The following is a 20,242-nucleotide window of genomic DNA, read 5'->3' on the forward strand; positions in this document are numbered from 1 at the left end:
ATAATGTTGTGCTATAGACCCACATTCCAAATAATTATGGTCACCACTGTCTTCTGTTGTCCTGACAACCTGACACTTAAACTTAAATAAAATAACATGCTATTCTGAGGAATTTTGGTGTTTTTGATTTAAAATTATATATAGCTATGTAGGTTTAATTATATATAGCTATGTAGGTTTAATTCCATTGACATATATTTCTTTTGGGCAACAAAAATGAATGGCAGCCAATTTTGGAAATGGATCTATGAAATGAGGGTATTTTTACTGAAGAGTAAACTAGTATTATTAAAAAGATACATGTAACCAGCTGGTATTCATTTGAGTGTAGTATTAATTTCTATGTGATTGTTTGTTTGTTCATTTTCAGAACCTTTGTTACCATGGCTGTTTTCACCTGCACATTTCTAGTTGTTGGTGTCATATTCTTGCTGGTTGTAGCTGAAAAATGCACTGTAAGCAATATGTTGGGTTTTAAAGTGCTACTATGATCAATTTTTCACCACTTGCAATTTAGACGTATCATAGAGAATTCAATGAAAGATCAATTGAAAATGGTATTTTCTGTTGTCAAATATCCATTTTAGTTCCGGAGATATTTAAACGTAAAAAAGCATAAAAAGTGCAAATTAGGTGACTGATGACGTGATCTTCTGGACCCCATTTTGTTTCAAGTATAAAAATTGAGTTATCTTGGTCAATTTGCTGCAGAGACCGATGAAACTTGACAGACTAAAACTTCTACAGGTGACACACACACACAGTGATAATAAAATTCTGTTACCATGACAACCCACTCTTTTCCAGTCCACACCAATCTGTTTTCAATATTTTAGAAATCTTCAGTTTGGAAAAATGAAACCCCACCAAGACATCTACTCAATCATTTAATATGCTTGCCAGATCATGCCTATGAGGCATCACTGCAAAATGGCATGCCAGAACCACAGGTAGCCAAAGTTTAAGATAAGACTGAAAATAAACAAGAGCTCTTAGAGCTTACAGCTGCGCTGGTCTTGTGAACACTTTAGAGGAGCCATGTGGGGGGGGGGGACAAAAAATTCACCCCCCCCCCCCCTTATCCCCTTTGCCTGCCTCTAATAATGTTGCGACTGACAAACAAAATGGTAAGAAAACACCTTGTGTGACATTTCATGGTTGACTTGTTCCATCCGCAATTAAATATTTTTCTTATATGCTAATGCTATATGCTGGCCAGATTTAATTCCCACGATCCTGATCCGTGAAACCAGGCGAAAGTTTTCAATTACTTCCCCTGGGTCTGCAAGATCAGTTCATAAGAACGTTTGGCTTCACGCCAGGAACGTAAGTATCCGCGAGAATTCCGACAGTATTCCTTATTTACATAAAACTGAAAACTGGCCCAATGACAATGTTTCGCAGTTTCTATAAAGTAAGTACTATTTTTGAACCTCTTCAACAGTTCAAAATTTATTTGACCCTGTTAGTTTGTATTACAATAGGCGCTTGTAAAAATGCAGCGTCTGACAAACTTTGTGTGACATTTCATGGTTGACTTGTCCTAGCCGCGATTAATAATTTTTCTTATATGCAAATTCTGGCCGAATTCCCACGCGCGGACACTGAAGATGTTTTTAGAACAGAGGGTATTTCCCTAACATACCGAATGACGTAAGCGGTACAAGTCAGGGCATGTTTGTGAAGGGAATTTTTTTTTATCTCTAAAATCCTTTCAATGACACAGGCCCAAAAATAATAGATTACCCTTAAAAGATAAATACATGCAATAAATTTGTTTAGTAAAGACCAAAGGATTCACAAAGATTTGATAGTTAGCTTATAATAGCTTTAAAACATTACCTGACTTGAGCTCTAGCCGATCGAAAGTGAAACTTGTCATGTCAGCACATTCTTTTACACCAACGTAATGGTATTTATTCACAGATTCTGGCCCGCTAAATTATATTTCTCTTTGAAAGCGTGGAAATTTAGTATTTTCCATGGACTAAACGCTTCAAAATGGAATAGTTCACAATAAACATACTTTATAAAGACAAAAAAAGAGAAACTTTTTCCATTTGTTACTGATTTATAGCTTCTAAACATTGCGTGACTTCAAGCTCGACCGAGTGGAGGTCTGGGACAGGTCACTGACAAAACGAAAAATAATAATAATAATAATAATAATAATAATAATAATAAACCCCGTGCAGAGCAAGAACTGCGCCACGCAGTTAATAACATGATCTGAAATATCAAATGTTTATTGTTTTATTAATCTTATATTACATATTCATGTAAGCTTTGTTTTCTGAGTGAAAATGAGCATAATATGCTAATTTTAAAATTGCTCTCAACCATCAAAGCAAAGTGAAAGGTTGCACACTCAAGCAGTCAGAATGCCGACCTGTGTTCATGAAATGAGCTGTAATTCTTAAAGTTTGCCATTTTTTCCCATGCCTCAAATTCAAAAGCTTTGATGGTCACTCTTTAGATACATACTGAAAAAGTACCCAATTTTCCGTCTTTTCCTTGGGAAAAGGACAATATCCCAGTGATAATCCTCAACGAAACCATTCGTGGCCCAAGCTCCTCTGCAATAAATCATATGCAATTTGGAACGACAGAAGCCACTTTCTAGGGGAGATGTATGGAATTTCGCTTATGTCATCATGTGTCACATACAGTTGATATGCATACAGTTGAACTCCGGTAACTCGAACTCTGAAGGGAAACAAAAAACAGTTCGAGTTAGCGGGGGTTTTGAGTTAGCCGAGTAAAAATGACTAAAAGTGGGTCCAAGGGAAATGGAAGTTAGTTCGAGTTAGCGGGTTGTTTGAGTTATCCCAGTTTGAGTTACTGGGGTTCTACTGTATTTTAAAAACTTGAATATCTCTGGAAGGTAAAGAGCTATTTAAAAACAGTAAATGGCATTTTTTTCTCATGCTGAGTATTTGTTTAAGTTTTAAAATGGCTTAGATAAGAAAGACGCAAATTTAATCAGTGGCACTAAAACTTGTTAATGTGTATTCTGATGTATCATGTACAAGATATAGATGCAGCTGTTTACAGGTCCTCCAAAATGGGTTCAAAATTGTGTTTGTGGATTACCTAGAACACCATTTGTAATTGGGGGTGTCCAAACAATATTACAGTATTAACCATGTGTTATGCACCCCTGTGTATATATGCATCCTAATTTTTAACCCATAAATGCAAAAAAATATTGTTGATGCATAAACATTAAAAACACAATTATAAACACATTTTCTAACAACAAAGTAAATTTGCCGTTTTACCTGTATCACCTGTGGACAACACTGTTTAAACTTAAGCTTATCTATTTTGTACACACAGCACTAGTGTTTTGATGTGATCAGTGTTCAGTGTCTTTCAAACAAAGGAACTTTCAAAATCTGACTTTTAGTCCAAATAGTTCTCTAGTTCTTCCTGAAATGAATCGTCAAGTTCATAACTGTCTGCTGCTGAAGTATAAATCAAATCATCTTCTGCTGACCCATCCAAATTGTTGGTGATGCCACACTTCAGTGTAGCTTCTCTTTTATGACTAAACTTTCCTTTCTCTTTGATTCACTAGAATGCACCACGTGTTTTGAGGAACATTTCAAGTAAAGTTGCACAGTCTCAAAGCAGTTGCAGAGTGATAGCAACTGTATTGGTCCTAATGCTTTACATTGCAGCCATAGGAAACTTTGTAAGTACAGCGAAATCTGTCATGTGAAGCAGACACAAACATAATGTCACACACAGTAGTTCTGCATCTATTTTGTGCTCCTTTGTAATCTTCTAGCTCATAACAAGGGTTTAGCAGTGACTAAAGAATTTAAAAGCTGTAATGTGTGGTTCCAGAAAATAGCCAAATCCCTACCAGTACCACAGGGGGTAAGATCCCTCACTTTGTGTATTGAAAACCAAGGCAGCTATTTTTTATGTATAAAATATTTGCAGAGTAGTTAAGAAACGACTTTGAAACTAGTTTGCACCACATTGAACTTGACCATCTGAAAGCATAATTTCACTGACACCCCCCTTCTCCTGAATTTTCTGGGCCTTTGCCCCCCCCCCCCCCTCCCCACCCTCTGGAATTTTCAATTCCCTCTGTGGTGGTGGAATGGATATTTTCTGGAACCACACAATATAAGACCCAAGCAAAGGCAACTTTTAAGATGTTTTTGTTCACATTTGTCACTGCACAATGAACTCTGATTCTGTTGAAATCAACGAGAATAGATGACTCAATGCTAGAACGTGGTGTTTCGTCGTGATTCTGTAGCCATTATCAAATGCAAATTATAAAGTTGTAAGTTTAGAATATATAGCAGTTTGAGTGTCAATACATGAGAATGAATAGTAATGTCAGTTGATTAGAACAATGTCAGCTTATTCGAAAGTTTTGCACAGATCGAGTCCACTTGCATATTTAGTTCTGGTCTGTTTTCTTTGATCAATAGCCTTTCGTATATCAGACATTCTGCATTTTTTTTTCCGGATGTTAAATTGTCCTTCATATTTGCTTGGTCGAGGTTGTGACTTTCTCGGAGATGTTTCCCTACAGCTGAGTACCTATGTTGATTTTTCATTTAAAATGTTTTTTGATTTCTTCTTAAATCAAGAGGCGGCTCATCAAATAAAGTCCATTTAATAAGCACTGTTAAAAAATCCTAGAGCGTCTCTGAGTGTTGTAGAAAAATAAAAAGTCCCGGCAAAAGAAAGTTGACTTTGGCAAAACAAAATAAATTTGTAGCAAACTAAAACCAACTCACAGCAACACAGAATTCAGGTAACTGTGAACAAATTCTGGTCAAATTTTTCAAAACTTTAGTTACAGTGCTCCTTTTTAGACAAAGCTGTAAAGTAAGATCTACTGAAAAAAGGCTAAGGTTAAAAAGAGGTTTTGGGGGATTTGTAGCTAGTTAGTAGGCCGTTACCCCTTATTACTCGGGCTGCCAAGGCACCAGGTAAAGGATTGTTGTCCACATTTTCTGTTTTTGCCACAACCAAAAAAAATATTTGAAAAATATTTGAAAAAATTGTTTTTTTGTGTTTTGATAGTTTGGTTGTGACCTTGACAGAGCAGAGTTAACAACAAGAGTAGATCGGTGTAATAAATCTCATCATGAAGTGTTTGTTGGACTTGATCCTGATGGACATTACTGTGACTACCCTCAGGTGAGCAACTGGCAGCAGCCAGCTTTTTAAATTAATTTACTGGCTTGTCAGGGTTTAGCCATCTTGCTTTTAGTTGTTGTACCGGTATGTCATTTGATGCTGACAATGAAAATTATGTTGGAGGTTTTATTTTGTGATAATTATGGTGCAGCTTGACAAGAGAGTATTTCGGGTGGGGTAAAAATAAACTATATCAAGCCATCACTTCTCATGAAATTCACATAAAGATCACAAAATTCACATATGAAAGAAAATCTATCTTCAGTTGATGAATTTGATCATAGCTCAGGGCCATTTTTATGTTGCCCTGACTCAAAGTGTCACAAATGAACTAGTTGTGTTGTCTTATATTTCAGTACTTCACCTTCAGTGTCATGCTTGTGATGATAGGCTGTGCTGTCTTTCTTCAGCTGAGCACAATGCACAAGTTTTCCATGCTAGCCCTCATGTCAGCTGTCTTTGTAGTCTTGATACAAGTTGTATACAAGGATCTTTTCAACAACCATGACAAAATTCATTATTGTTGGTGAGTATTGAGGCTCTGCAGGGACACATGGTACTGTTTAGTTTCAAAATTCACAAAGAAGTGTAATAAAAATGTGTGTATTCAAGGAAAGATGGACAAATCTCCTTGGCTTGCAACTTAGTTTACTATTTGTATTTTCACATGATCAGTTTTGAGGTTGGTTATGAAACAGTATCATTATTAGCTTTTCATTAACCATTTAAGTTGTTGCCTTTTGCATGGTTTGCAGATATTACAGGTCTCAATAGAAATGAAAGATGATTACTGGTATATACTTGATGTCATCACTGCATTGCTTATTTTGTTACACTGATGGCAATTCAACCTACCGTACTGTGCGAAAGTAATGCGAACGAAATTTATAACTTTTCGGAGCTTTTCGACGAAAAATTGCGATATTTTGCTCAGAGCGAATTTGCGGCAAAAAGTGGCTTTTCTCGCTGTGCCTATTGTAATGAACCTCACGAAATTTTGCTTTTGAAAGTTCTGAGAGTGAAGTATCAAATGTTCAACTTCTGGATTGTATCTGTTGCAGTTAATTTTTGATCTCAGTCAATTTTATATTTTATCTAGTTAGTTCTTTCTAACTAGTTGATTTTTTTTTAACCAGGTAAATAAGGTTAAGGTTAGGGTATGGGTTGGAGTCATATATTTGAAAAAAAAAAATAGTGGTTCACCCAACATTTTCTATGTGGCAAAGTGGATAAGGGGTTGGAGAGCAAATCCAGCAGTAAGCAAAATGACCTTTCCTCTGGGTTTGATCTTTGAAGCGACCTGTAATGTATGCAAATGTTGTTTAGCCAAAATTGGCTGCGCGTCGGTGAGTTGAAATAAAAAGATGCTCTAAAAGTTGAAGCCTAAAAGTATTTCCAAATATAAAGGCATACAAATGAACTTGTTTTGTGGAAAAAACTCAGAAGGATTGAATGGATTGTGTGGAACTCAATGGTGTGGCAGACAGTTTGAATAAAAGTGACCCCCTTCTTTTCAGACTTGTTGATTCCCTGTCCACCGCCATGTGCATGAGTCGTGACCTAGCCCCAGTTACCAGCATACACTGTCTGTAAACTCCATGACAATCACTGAAGTTCACCATTACTTTGCAGGTTGGTGTCAGAGTCAGGTGGCTATGGATACATCAAGTGGATTGATCTTTCCATTGTGATTGTTGTGATGTTCACATTAGCTTTAACTGCACACGCATACTTGGTGAGGAAGTGGAGTTAAAATATCCACGTTAAAATCAGAAAGATACAGCAGGCATTTGCAAAAAGCTAGGAAAACACAGATTTACAAGAATGCCCTAAGTGGCCACTTGGTGTTTGATATAATAATAATAACAATCTTTTATTAGGAAAGCTCCAATCACTTAAGTGGTTTACATGGAGGTCCTAACACTAGATATATAAGGTATTATATAAATTAAAATCTGTTAATTAAAATCTATAAATTAGAGCTAAAACCGAAATGTAATATAATGTGATATAATGAGAGTAAAAGCAAGCTGTTTGAGCTGAATAAGATGTCAGTATATCCATAGCAGGATTTTGCTAAGTGTCTGTAACTATTGCCAGGACTAAAACTTCTGTCTAATAGGAGGGTGGATATAATAGCTAGGCGTCTGATACTTAACTGTCATGTTAATTGTTAAACAAAATACAGAGGAAATGTTAATGAGTGCCCGGAGGGGGGGGGGGGTGTACTCGAAGTGTACATGACAGAGGGGTCTGAGAGAGCTTCCTATTGCAAACCCAAAAAATACACAAGCCTGAAATTTTAGACCCAAAAAATACCTGGCATCAAAATTTTCAACCCAAAAAAATACAAGACTTAAATACCTCAATACTGATTTATTCAATTAAGCAGAACTTTCTAATGCATGTCGCTGAAAAAAGTTCAAATGAATATTTATCTGATCCAGTGATGCAACAAAAACCCAAAACGAAAAGTTCACTTGGAGATAACACCCCAAAAAATACGCTGTTTTTTAAGACCTAAAAGAATATGTGACAGATCTCTTGAACCAAAAAAAACAGAGCGTGAAAATTTTTAACCCAAAAAATTCATTGGACCCCCCCCCCCGTCATGTATACTTAGAGTACCCTCCCTGGGAATGAGTGATTGGCTTTATTACAGCAGTTGGCTGTTTTGTCTTGTGTTAGTTTTTTGTTGCTGGTGATTGCCAATAAAAAAATACCAGTGCTTTTCGATAAGAATGGTTAAGTTTAAACTTGATTTATTTGCCAACAGCATGAGGAAATATCCCGACTTGACTTCTTGTGGAAACTCCAGGTGAATTATGTTATTTTAATTTTATGGAAATTACAGTGCGACGCGCCTTACTGTGGCCACCCAACAAACTTTTTTACAAGTGTGCTCTCGTAAAAAACACACCTCCTTGCAAAGTTGAATAGATACTTGTAACATCATATTTATCAACAAAACGCAGTGAAAACGTAAAATATTAGAAGATGATGCTTGTAAAAAAGTTTGTTGGGTGGCCACGGTAAGGCGCGTTGCCCTGTAAAATTTTAACCAAGCTATTTAGTATATTTTGATTCCCTTCATAAAAGTTAATAATTTTACAGCCGATTTCAGTGCAATGTGTAAACTGGGGTTTTGAAACATCATTTGACCATCGATCATTGCCAAATGGTGACCATGAACGTGGTGATTACTAAATCTTATGCCTGCCCAAATTTGGTCAAACTAAACTTTTTTGAATGGCAAAGGCTTTTGTAAAAAATTCTGGGATTTCAACATAAACTTCAATTTCAGTACTTCTGCATTTGTCAAGTGGATGAAACTAAATTGTTTACAGATCTTTACAAAAAATTTATTTCATATAAAGCTGAGACAGTCAGACAAGTCAGTCGTGCCACATATTATGGCTTGCTATTGTTACCTTTTGTTTTATGAAGTCACCTTCACAGCCATTATTTGGGTTGTCATGCAGCTTTTTTTCCCGCTAACGGCTGCTTCAACTTGAGCCACACTCCTTTCCTTTTGTTTTAATTTGACCCATTGGCTTTGACAAAAAAGTGACAGTTGCTATTTGCTGAAAACCTGTTATATTGCAGTGGCTTTAAGGTTAGCGCGCTGGACTCCGGATGGAGCGGTCCGGGTTTGAGCCCTGGCCAGGGTCGTTGCATTGTGTACTTGGGCAAGACACTCTCATTGTGCCTCTGTCCACCCAGGTGTATAAATGGGTACCTGCTGGGGGTAACCCTATGATGGACTAGCATCCTATCCAGGGCTGAGTAGAAATACTTTTAGTCGTTTGATGCTACGGAAACCGGGATAAGCTCCTGCCTGATGGGCATGCAGACTTTACCTTACCATTCTGACTGATGCTTTAGCAAAGCATAGCCATTTCTGAATACTTTACTGCACAAGGGTTCAATTTGCACAAGTTAAAAATACTGTAACGAGTTGTGGCCACAGAATCAAATTTATTTATCACCAGTACACTTGGGTGAACGATCGACAGACCAATGATGTTTTAAAAACCTGGTCTACACACTGCACTGAAATCCACTGTAATAGGGCGTTCTTGGTATTAAATACATCCTTTGAAGTCTGTCATTGTAAGGTGTAAAGTTTCCATTTTGTCATTCCAGTGTTTACTTTTTTAAATATTTTTTTATTGAAGAAAACAAAATAACAAAAAAAACTAAAGTGTTGATGGTGTCAAGGAAGTGGTATTTGGAAGAAATACCTAAATTTCCAAAATAATAATAAATAAATAAATACCAGTGGTAACAACTGAATGTAAATGATTAGTTTCTATTAATAGTACCAGTAACTGTGGTGCTGCATTAGCAGGCAAGTATTATTATTGGGACCTCTAAGCTAACATTGTGACTGTTAGCCCTTCATTAGAGCAAGTTAGTGGAGTGGGTTACATGTGTGGCTATATAATGGTGTGTCACTTGAAACACTCATGAAACCCCTCATTAAATATAGTTAGAGGTCCGGGATTATGTACCAATATTTACACCTGATTGCAAGCTGTTACTGCCATTCATCGAAAGAAATCTTTTCTAACAACACCCACCCTTTAAGTTCCGCTACCACTACGCTGATGTAGCTCCCATAGCTTGTGAATATTCATTTTCTCAGACCTATGAAATTGTTGTACCAGATTTTCACCTTATTGCACTTTTTGTTACTGCCTTCCAGATCTTTTCTAACAACACCACACCACCTTTTGAGTTCCGCTGATCCACTGCGCCGCACGTGATTGCCCCCTTGTACTTGTCTCAGACTCTGATTGTTTGTTTGTGTCACGGATTACCCTTTACCTTAAGGGTGGACGCAATAGGATTTTTTCTGATTGTTTTTTCCCTTTATATACCGACTTCCTAGTGGATTCCGTCTTAAACACTCAATGCAATAAATATTGTACTTGTAACCCCTAATACTCTACAGTCAAACAACATACATTTAACCTCCAATGCCTTATAATGAAACTACAATCAAGCACATACCTTCTTGCCGTGGTAAATTCTGATCAAGTGCTTCGATCAACCTGTCACTGAACTACTATTCATTTGTATTTTTAGGCCACAGAAGAAAGAGAAGAAATGGAACAACTCAGGGAATACAATAAAAAATTGTTATACAACATTCTTCCTGATCATGTAGCACAACATTTTCTTGCGCAACAAGCCAAGAAAAATGATGTGAGTTTTATAGCCAATTTTGTATACCGGGGTATTATGTTCATTTTTTGTTGTTGTGAAAGATGTTTGCATGAATTAGAAACCACAGAGTACCATAATTTTTTATAGCATTTTATGTAGTTTGATTATTGTTAAATATTATATTCTTATCTTTATATTTGTAAATTTGGCCCAAAAAACATTCAATGAAAACAACTAATAAACTATTAATTAGTACTATTTTTTATGACAAAAATAACTAAAAAATGAATACTTGAGACTGAAGAAAGTTCAGCTGTATTTTCCCATTCTTCTACTTTGAATGTACAGGTGTCAAGGGCAGTGATATCTCAGTCCTGTGTTCTTTTCAATTCTTGCACCTGCTAAGATATGTGGAAATGAATTCATTCATGAATTCAATTGCTTCTTTCATAACTCATTCATATTTAAAATTTGACGTATTTTCTTTCACTGGAATGATAACATATTTGACCAAAAGCAACTTAAGATATATTGTAACCATTGATTCACTTTTGCAATCACCCCTAACTGTTTTCACTTATAGAATATTCTGTCACAATTTTTTTTTACTTCTATCTACGACAAGGGAGGACTATGTTTCAACAGTTGTTACATATGAAAATATCTCACTGGGGAGGACTATGTTTCAACAGTTGTTACAATATGAAAATAAACAAGTTCACTTTGAGTTCCCACTTTAAATTAATGGGGCATCCAGCTTGCTCTTTGCAAATAATAGTTGGAATCACACACCACCAGGGACCAGCTGGAGTTTTCTGTCACCCTTAATACTATTTTAATATAACCGTTATTTGTTTCCAGGAACTTTATTACCAGTCCTGTGACAAAGTAATAGTCATGTTCTCTAGTATCTGTAACTTCTCTGACTTCTATACCGAGCTGGATGCTAATGGGGAAGGTGTAGAGTGTTTACGTCTTCTCAATGAGATATTGGTGGATTTTGATGAGGTGAGCTCCTGGATGCATTGTCTTTACTATTGTGAGAATGTGTATGTCAATGACAGCAACTTCTGGACCAGTTACTGTTTAGAAACTTGCTGCCAACTGTCAAACAGTGTTTCACTTTAAGACTTGATTATTTCCTTGCAGGTTGTCTAAACCGGTGTTACAGTGCTTCTTACAAAAGCGTGAACACTTGAAATATGTCTGGAATGTTGTTGTGTGTTGTAACCAATCACATGCATGAACTTAAGACCGCAGAAACCACAGGCAATGAATGGGTTTTGATCAGTCGCATAACAACATTCAGTTCTTGTTTTGCTCTCTAACAAGTAAACACTCCTTGTAGTTTCTTCCCATTTGAGAACACAGTGCTCAACACTAACCCTAGTACACTAGCCCAGGACTAGTAAAACTTCATGCTGGGCTAGTGAAAGTACACTCCTACTAGCCCCTAGACTAGTTAAATAGTTTCGTGGAAAAATAAATTAACTACAATTCTATAACTTGGAACGTTTTTCTCTTAGTAACCTCTTTCAGTATCAAGTTTCCATAGCTTTAGTTATTTAAACCAGAGGGCTTGCGATCCATCGTACACTGTACAATCGACTCTCAAATCTGACGCCATAGATCTTGGAAAAGGCCCTCGGTCCTCGCTTCCATGTCACTAGAAGGGACCTGGGTGAGAGCGCCATAGCTCCACCATCTTCGTTTTTTCGTTTGAGCAGTCACTGTGTCATCGCAAGCATGAAGAAGATCTTAAGCTTTTGTAACACCTTACTGTAAAAAATAGCCTTTGAGGGCCGATAATCCTACTAGTAATCTACAATCATTGACAAAAGTCGTTGGCCCACCCACCCCCTCCTCCCCCCTCTTCAATGTTGGATAGTGCAATGTGCCTAAACTCACCGTGCAGTGTGTTTCAGTTTGTAAGCAAAAATAAGCAGCAATTGCAGGCATTATTTTTTTGCATGCTACGCAACATTGCAAAGGGAGGAGAGGGGAAATTGCTTAACTTTTTTATGTTACAAGTGAGAAAAACAGCAACTGCGCCAAGATTTTGTCACTGATTGTAGATTTACGTTGTTCACCAGTAGACCACATATGATGAGTGGTCAGTGGTCAAGAAATTTTCAACAGTGTTTTTCCGTATGTGGCCGTCGATAAGAAAAAATAAAAAAATCGCTCCGGGAACGATGGAAACCCATTTATTGTCTGTGGTTTCTGTGGTCTGAAGTTTTTGCATGTGATTGGCTAAACAAAAACATTCCAGACATATTTTCAGTGCTCACGCTTTTGTAAGAAGTGCTGTAATCCCATGCCAATACACTAATTTTGTTGTGTTCATTTTAAGCTTCTGTCAGAACCACGCTTTCAGTGCATAGAGAAGATTAAAACCATTGGTGAAACATACATGGCTGCTGCTGGAATCAAGCCTGAATCCCAGGTTAGTTGTAAAAGACACAGTGCAAAACGGTGCACTTTGGGTAAGAAAATATCAGCAATTTGGCCATTGTTTCGTCGAAAGCCATTCAGGAGCCACTTGGTGCTAAAGAGTGTTGTATAATTCCAAGCTATAGAGCATTTTGGAAAGGCCATGCTTAATAATTATTATTAAGTATCACCTTTCAAAAAAATGTGAATTTACCGTAAACACCTGCGGATAAGCCGCACCCTGAGTTTAACAACTCAAATGTTGGAAAAAAGTAAATCAAAGTAAAAATTAAAGTAAATCAAAGAAAATCCAAAGTCGAATCTTTAGGAAGTCTTCTTCATCGAACTTAAACTCAATGATCATTGAAACAGAAAATACTTCAGTCTTACCCACAATTTGAGCTCTTTAATTAATTAAAAGCAACTTTGACATATTATGGGTGATCTTTTTCTGGCATTTGTTGACAGGTATTTCTTCATTCAACACAGTTTTTTTTATAGATTTTTGTGTCACAACTGTTTGCCGAACGTTCGTAGCTTAGTAACCAGGCATTTGATCGGACGCGAAATATGGGACTAGGGTGAGAACATAAAGCAAAACAAGATGGCGATGGAGGTGTTCGGGTTTCGTGGCTATCATATCGACAAATTAAAGAGATTTGGGAGCCATTTATTGGTCAGGAAACTCGTTGCATGAAGAGAGTTTCGCAATCAGTTCGACAATTTTTCCATCAAAGTGCAAAATGAGAAAGAAACAATTGGCCATCTTACTCGTGAATACTCTTGGTATTTCTTGCTCGTAAAGTATCAATATTACTGTTAAAGTTATAGGCCATTGTCGACACTGCAAACAGTATAGGAGCTGTCAAACTTGCAAAAGCAATGACCAGCACTCTCTTTTAGTTTTATGTTATATTAATTTAATACATAATTTTTCATAAATTAGCATCAGTTCACGAAAATTTACGGCAGCTTTTCCGAATGTTCCCGCAGAGAAGCTACACCCCCGCTTTCGAGTGAAATTTTTTGGCAAAAAGGTGCACCTTATCTGTGGGTTTTTACGGTAATAATTGAAGGCGTGAGCGCAAGAAACGCACTTTGAGTTTTGGCCAAATTGAAAATTGTCACAAACAACTCCAAATTTCGCAGGCAAGTTCGTTTACGTGTGCTTAACATTGATCTGTATTCAAATTCACTGAATCTAGCTTCGTTTTTTAGAAATTACGTATGCAAAGAACAAAGGCGTTTTGCAAAGCTTACGTTCTCCACAGTCGGCCAGCAGCATGAGTGAGTGAAGTGAAATTTGGAGTTGTTTGTGACAATTTTCAATTTGGCCAAAACTCAAAGTGCGTTTCTTGCACTCACGCCTTCAATTATTATTATACAATGTAGCTTGGAATTATACAACAATTTTTGCATCAAGCAGCTCCTGAATTTGTCAACACAAGATCCATGCAATCAAAAACAGAAACCAACCAAAATTTAACTGATGTAATAAACTCCATTCCTTGCTATAAATGTAAGTTCATTTCGTCAGTTAAATTGTGTTTGATTTGTGTCATTGTGGTCAAGGTCAACAAGGTCACCTTGTCAACATATCAGTTACAGCTGGCTGGAGACTTCAGTTTGAAATGTTTCAGGCCGCAGATCCTAAAATGTCTTGCTGTGGGATATTCTTTTATATTTTGTAATGCAGTTTGATGTTTCTCCTACATACTGTTCCCCACACTTCTTGCAATTGATCAAGTGCAGTCGAAGCTCTCGTAAGCAGACACCCTCGGGATGAGAAAAAAGTGTCTGTTACTGGAGCTGGCCGCTTACGAGAATGGTTCATGTAGGCCACTAGAGGTGTAGGGGAAAGATGGCCGCTTACGGGAACTTGCCTAGCTAACTATAACCGGACGGACATGGATGACGACAAAACAAGCACTAAAATGTGGTCCTGTAATTACTGTAAAATCATTGTCACAAACGGTAATGTGAATTTGATTGATTACAACAAGATACAGAGGTTGTTAGTAGGATTTTCTTTGCGGTGTCCGCTTACGGGAGCTTAGAAACAAAGAAAAAGTCTAAGTCGTAATCTTTAAATTAAAAAAGTGTTCACGGCGGCTTACGGGAATGTTTGCTTACGAGAGTGTAAAAATACAGAGTTTGTATGGGAGTAAAAACGGGGTTTCAAACAAGGTGGCCGTAAGTAGAGCTGTCTGCTTACGAGAGTGTTCGTTAAGAGAGCTTTCACTGTATATAGTATTGGCTGTCTGGCAGGTGACATTTTGCCATATTGGGAACCTTTTACCGCTCTTTTTGCTGCTATATATAATATTATATATCTGACTGGATTTATTAAAACCAGGCTATGGACATTTTCACCGTTTTAAGCGCAAATCGCCGGCGTAAACACATTTTTTTCGCGCCAGAAACTATCTTTAAAGTAGACGATATAAAAACTAAAAGTGAATGTCAGTCTTTTTTTCTCTTCTCCTCTTTCTTATCTACCTTTCAGCGCTGTTGTTCATTTTTTTTTTCTGGACATGTTTTTAGCCACATGGCAGTGCAAAGTACATGGTCAAAAACACTCAGGTCACTTTTCTTTGACCACGTTTTTACAAATCCAGTTAGATATATATATTATAGTAAACCTTACATTTTTCATACTTTTATTTTAGGAGAAGCTAGCTACACTTAGTCATATAGTTACAATGGCGGACTTTGCTATGGCAATGAAAAAGAAACTTGCTGACATAAATTTGCATTCTTTCAATGACTTCAAAATGAAAATTGGTAAGTGTAACATTGCTTATAGTACAAACATCTAAAAATACCTTCTGAAAATATCAGATGCGAAAATCATTCTGATAATAAAAACGTTTTAATTATATTTCTTTTAATTATAAGCCCATTATTTTGTAGTACCTTTTATGGTAGTTTCTATTGTAACACCAGTGCTCATAGACTTTTGATATTCATTTTAAAAATTGAGCTAAACTGTATTATATGTGCACCAAATGAGTTTAGAGGAAAAAATAATGAAATTAATAATGCTGAAGAAATAGTGCATTGTAAAGAGAGAGTTCAGTGTGTTGGAAACTTATTCAAGTATGTCTTTTTTTCAGGATTAAATTTTGGTCCCGTTGTTGCTGGAGTAATTGGTGCTCACAAGCCCCAGTATGATATCTGGGGTGACACAGTTAATGTCGCCAGCCGTATGTACAGTACTGGAAAGGCTAAACACATACAGGTCTGGCATTTATGCTATTATTTTGATATATAAATTAAGTTGGAATTTTAAGATGTTTTGATTATCACTAGGGGTTCTAACATGGACCCATAGAAAGTGCAGTCTAATGAGACACGTGACTTCTGATAACTGTTCACACACTTCTCATTCATTTTGTTTTATTTCAATCTAATAGGTCACACAAAGTGTCTATAACATTCTGTCTATACGTGGCTACACCTTTGAATGCCGTGGCTTAGTAGCAGTGAAAGGAAAAGGAAAAATGGTCACATATTGGATGACTGGTAAAGAAGGAGATCAGCCAAATTAGTACATTCCTCCTGATTGGTTTTGTTATGATATTTATTATCAAATTGAGTATACATAACCTAAGAGTATTTTTTATACCATGCTTCTGGAGCCTTTCTCCAATTACAGTGAAAACCAGCGAGTAAGAACCTAACATTTAAGAACCTGTTAGCCTAAAATTTGTAAATTAGACCCCATTTTTATAAGAAACTATTTAGCCTCAAATAATTTGAAAACAGGTTCTTATTTTCTAAAATTGATTAAAAGTGTTTTCTTTTGGGAAATAAGTTTGGACAAAGCATTCGCATGTATGTAATGTCATACAGTCAACTCTCTCTTAACGGACACCACTATAAGACGGATACCTCCATAAGACGGACACATGGTGATGGTCCCTGCCGTTTTTCAGTCATTTTACTTAAACCAAACTCCCTATAAGACGGACACCTCTCTAAGATGGACAGGACACCTGAGAAAAGTTTTTTATCATGTTTTATTAGTGAAGGTAATTTCAAACTTCGTATTGACCTAAAGCAGTAAGTCAGCGCCCTAGGATACGTGTATACCAAACTTACTAAGCACACATGACGCTTTCACAGACATTATCTGCTTACGTGTATGGAAGTAAGAGGTCGTTTTCTACTTACAGTATTACAGTTTGTAGAAGCCATTTTTACTTTAACAAGCAAATACGGTCCTTTTTTATTTTAGTCTTGTTGCAGTCAGCAAAGGTTTGTTGCATTGTGCAAAGGCTTAGCTTTATTATCTCAGAATTACTGGTGCCATGTTACCTCGACTCTCTACAGAGCGGACACCTCTCTAAGATGGACAGCTGCAGCCAGTCCCGAAGGTGTCCGTCTTAGAGAGAGTTGACTGTATTCTAAATAATAAGTGCTTTCTTTTTACATAAGCACTTACGGTATGTGGTATGCAAATTTTACACCAGGAATAGGCCGAATACCACTAAAAGCTCTATAAGCATCAATGTAAAGTTTCTTCAGAAAATAAGAACCTCTTACGAACCTGAATAGCCAAAATTTGTGTTAACTACCATTTATATAAGAACCTGTTTAGGCTAACCTGGAAAAAAGTCACTATGTTCTTACTCGCGGGTACTACTGTATTGCAAAGAAAACAAAATTAATGTTTCTCTTTAACAGCTGTTGGCTTCTATTTAAAATATTTTAATTCACACACTATCAGTGAATTTAATTTTACTTAAAAATCATATGATTTGTAATACAATGTTCACATACAAGTTTACAATATTTGTTTTTCAACCAGTTTCTTTCTTTCTCTCAAGCTGGTGTGTTTTCCTAAAAGTGATTCGTTTTCAGGTGTATGGAATTGGTGCATGTCAGTTAATGTTATAAGCAGGTAAACAATTTAGTAGTATAACCTCTTGGGAGAATTATAGACAACTGCAGTTTGTTTCCTTCTAAGGATAGATATTATTTAGCAGTTCTGATTTCCTGCAGGTTAATGACATCAAATGTGTTATTAGTCAATAAGCCCCACTCAGTGATCTGATATGATTGATGGTAATGCCCAAGGAATATAAGTTGGTCAGGAAGCAAAGATTCAAGGGCAACTGTGAAGGGTGCAGAAACAACAAGCCAGAAAGAGGTTTATTTATTTAAGTAATATCACAGCGTAATTGTGGGGACATAAACAAATGCAAGTTAATTGGTTCACTCCATTTCATTAACCCTACATTTCAATTAAAAAGCTAGTATGTTGTTTGTTTCATTTTCCTCCATAAAATTGAGCAATGGATATGAAATCAGACAAGGCATGCATATAGTCTGATTTTTCAACAACAGCAACATCCTTTATACACAATATAAAGCACACAGAAATTAATCGGGGGGTAATAGATAGAAAATATGGTTGAAACATTTTGGAGGTTATTTACTACACTGTACATGCAATATACCAGTATCTATGAGGTCTAAAAAAAATTGCATGCAGATGCTTAATCATGTATACATCAGGGTTTAAAATGTACATTGGAGTATTTTATAGTAGCCAGCATCATTTTATGGTAGACCAGCCAGTCAATAAAAATCATTTTAAAATAAGTTCATTTCTTTAATCCGGTATATACCAGAGAGTTTCCTGTAAATGCTACCAGCTAATAATGATTAAGCTAATTAATTATTATTTGGCTTTTTTCATTTTTCTTTTTAATATGACATCATTATTGCAATTAGGTGTATATATGACATATATACAAAATTACATTATAGAATAAATTACTATAGTCCTAACTGATATTTCATAGCAGTGGAATGTTCTGTTCTTCAATAATTGAGCTGAACGGGAAAATAGGTCTGTTCAATTGGCAGTGTATTGGATAGAAAACCCTGGAATGTAGTGCAACATGATAGAAAAACATACACCTTCCAACTCCCCTGAAAGTGTAATGTGTAAACACAAAAATTCCTGTGATTTATTTAAACAATGTAATCTCAACTGATGCACATTTCTTTTTTGTTTTTATTTTATAACGATCTGCTAGATGTCGATTTTCCTGTTAGTAGCCATTGTATGTTTTGATTTATTCTCCTCCTCTTGTAACTCCCATCCCCTCAAAATGTGCAATCAGGAAGCCAAGGATCTTGATACAGCAGTAGCTGTTATAACTACCTTAAGGCCGATTTACACGGTACGATTTTGTTGCATGCGACAAGCTTAAGGCACGCCTGCGACAGTCGTAAGCGAGTTGTAGATTTGATTTACACGACACAATTCGTGTCGTAGGCCTGTCGTAAGCATGTCGCAAGCATGTCGCATGCGACAAAATGGTACCGTGTAAATCAGCCTTTAGTGAGGCAACCACTGCCATTTCCTGTTCAAGTCTCAAAAACATTAAGAGATCATTTAAGTAAGTGAGAAAGTAAATTCTTTTATTATAATGGGTATCATGAGAAAACCAGTACATGTAGTTGTATTTATTGTTATTGTATTAAATTCAATAGGCTCTTGTGGATACATCAAGACTAGTTAAAATGCTAATTTTAAGTTTAGATTTACCAATTAAACACCATGTACATGTAAGGCTTAAAAGGTACTTTTACAGATTAGGAACACTTGGTGTTTATTTAAGAAATTCTTTGTTGTTTTAAGTACAGTTAAAATATTTTAGTTAGTTTGGTGGTTAATTTATTTCTACAGATGTCACTCAAATGTCAAGGTGCAATTATTCAATATATTGATGAAATATTGGATAATTTCAGATAACCAGATTCACAGAAAGATGAAAAAGAAAGTTTAATATATCTAATTAGTTTCCGATTCTAATAAATTTTATGCTAATTAAATCAAGAGCCAAGCTAGCTGTTGTCTTTGAATGATATTTATGATTGTGGATTTTACTCCAACTTAATTGTTGGCATATTGTAAAAAGGACATTGGGATAACGTGACGTACACTATATGTATATTTATGTGAAATTTTCTTCGAAAAATCCTGATTTGTGAGTGGGTGTTGATCAGTCGCTGCAAGACACTAGAAATAACCGTTCTTGTTTTTTGCAAGAAGGCATTTACCAGAATCGAGAGCACACACAAAACAACCAGCTGTCAAATAAGTTTTGCTTGTTGTCGGCAAAATCGGCATATCTGAAGAGCATTGTAGCCTCAACAAACAATCTTGCAGCTTGTGTTTCAATCATGTGCATACATGTATAATGATCTTGTATAGCTTGGAAGTTGCTTTAAACTTCTAAATTGGCAATAAACTGCTGTACTGCCTCTTCTCCTTCACGGAAAGCTAAACAAGAAGTGAAAGATTTGATTGAAAATTGGCCATGTGCTACAAAAGGTGACTTGGTGTGGGAGAGGAGAGAGTGCTTGTTGTCTTGTGAAAAAAATGTAAAATAAAATACATGTAATTTTTAAGTACTTGTATAAAGACGGATGTGATTACCCGTAG

At 36.3% G+C, this 20,242-nt stretch overlaps 1 protein-coding gene across 1 annotated transcript in view; it reads left to right on the top strand.

Moving 5' to 3' along the window:
• Positions 1-16,923, top strand: part of LOC144661482 (adenylate cyclase type 5-like) — a 36,816-nt gene extending 19,893 nt beyond the window's left edge. The window contains exons 13-24 of the mRNA XM_078522262.1: positions 371-455; positions 3,581-3,697; positions 5,056-5,172; positions 5,529-5,698; positions 6,805-6,907; positions 7,949-7,990; positions 10,264-10,383; positions 11,206-11,352; positions 12,698-12,790; positions 15,447-15,561; positions 15,894-16,018; positions 16,194-16,923. Of these exons, the coding sequence (XP_078378388.1) occupies positions 371-455; positions 3,581-3,697; positions 5,056-5,172; positions 5,529-5,698; positions 6,805-6,907; positions 7,949-7,990; positions 10,264-10,383; positions 11,206-11,352; positions 12,698-12,790; positions 15,447-15,561; positions 15,894-16,018; positions 16,194-16,328 (1,369 nt within the window). The 3' untranslated portion in view covers positions 16,329-16,923. The remainder of the gene's footprint in view (positions 1-370; positions 456-3,580; positions 3,698-5,055; positions 5,173-5,528; positions 5,699-6,804; positions 6,908-7,948; positions 7,991-10,263; positions 10,384-11,205; positions 11,353-12,697; positions 12,791-15,446; positions 15,562-15,893; positions 16,019-16,193) is intronic.
• The last annotated feature ends 3,319 nt before the right edge of the window (positions 16,924-20,242 follow it).

This window comes from Oculina patagonica, chromosome 7 (assembly GCF_052425735.1).
Source record: "Oculina patagonica isolate OP01 chromosome 7, crgOcupat, whole genome shotgun sequence".
Taxonomy (NCBI): Eukaryota; Metazoa; Cnidaria; class Anthozoa; order Scleractinia; family Oculinidae; genus Oculina; species Oculina patagonica.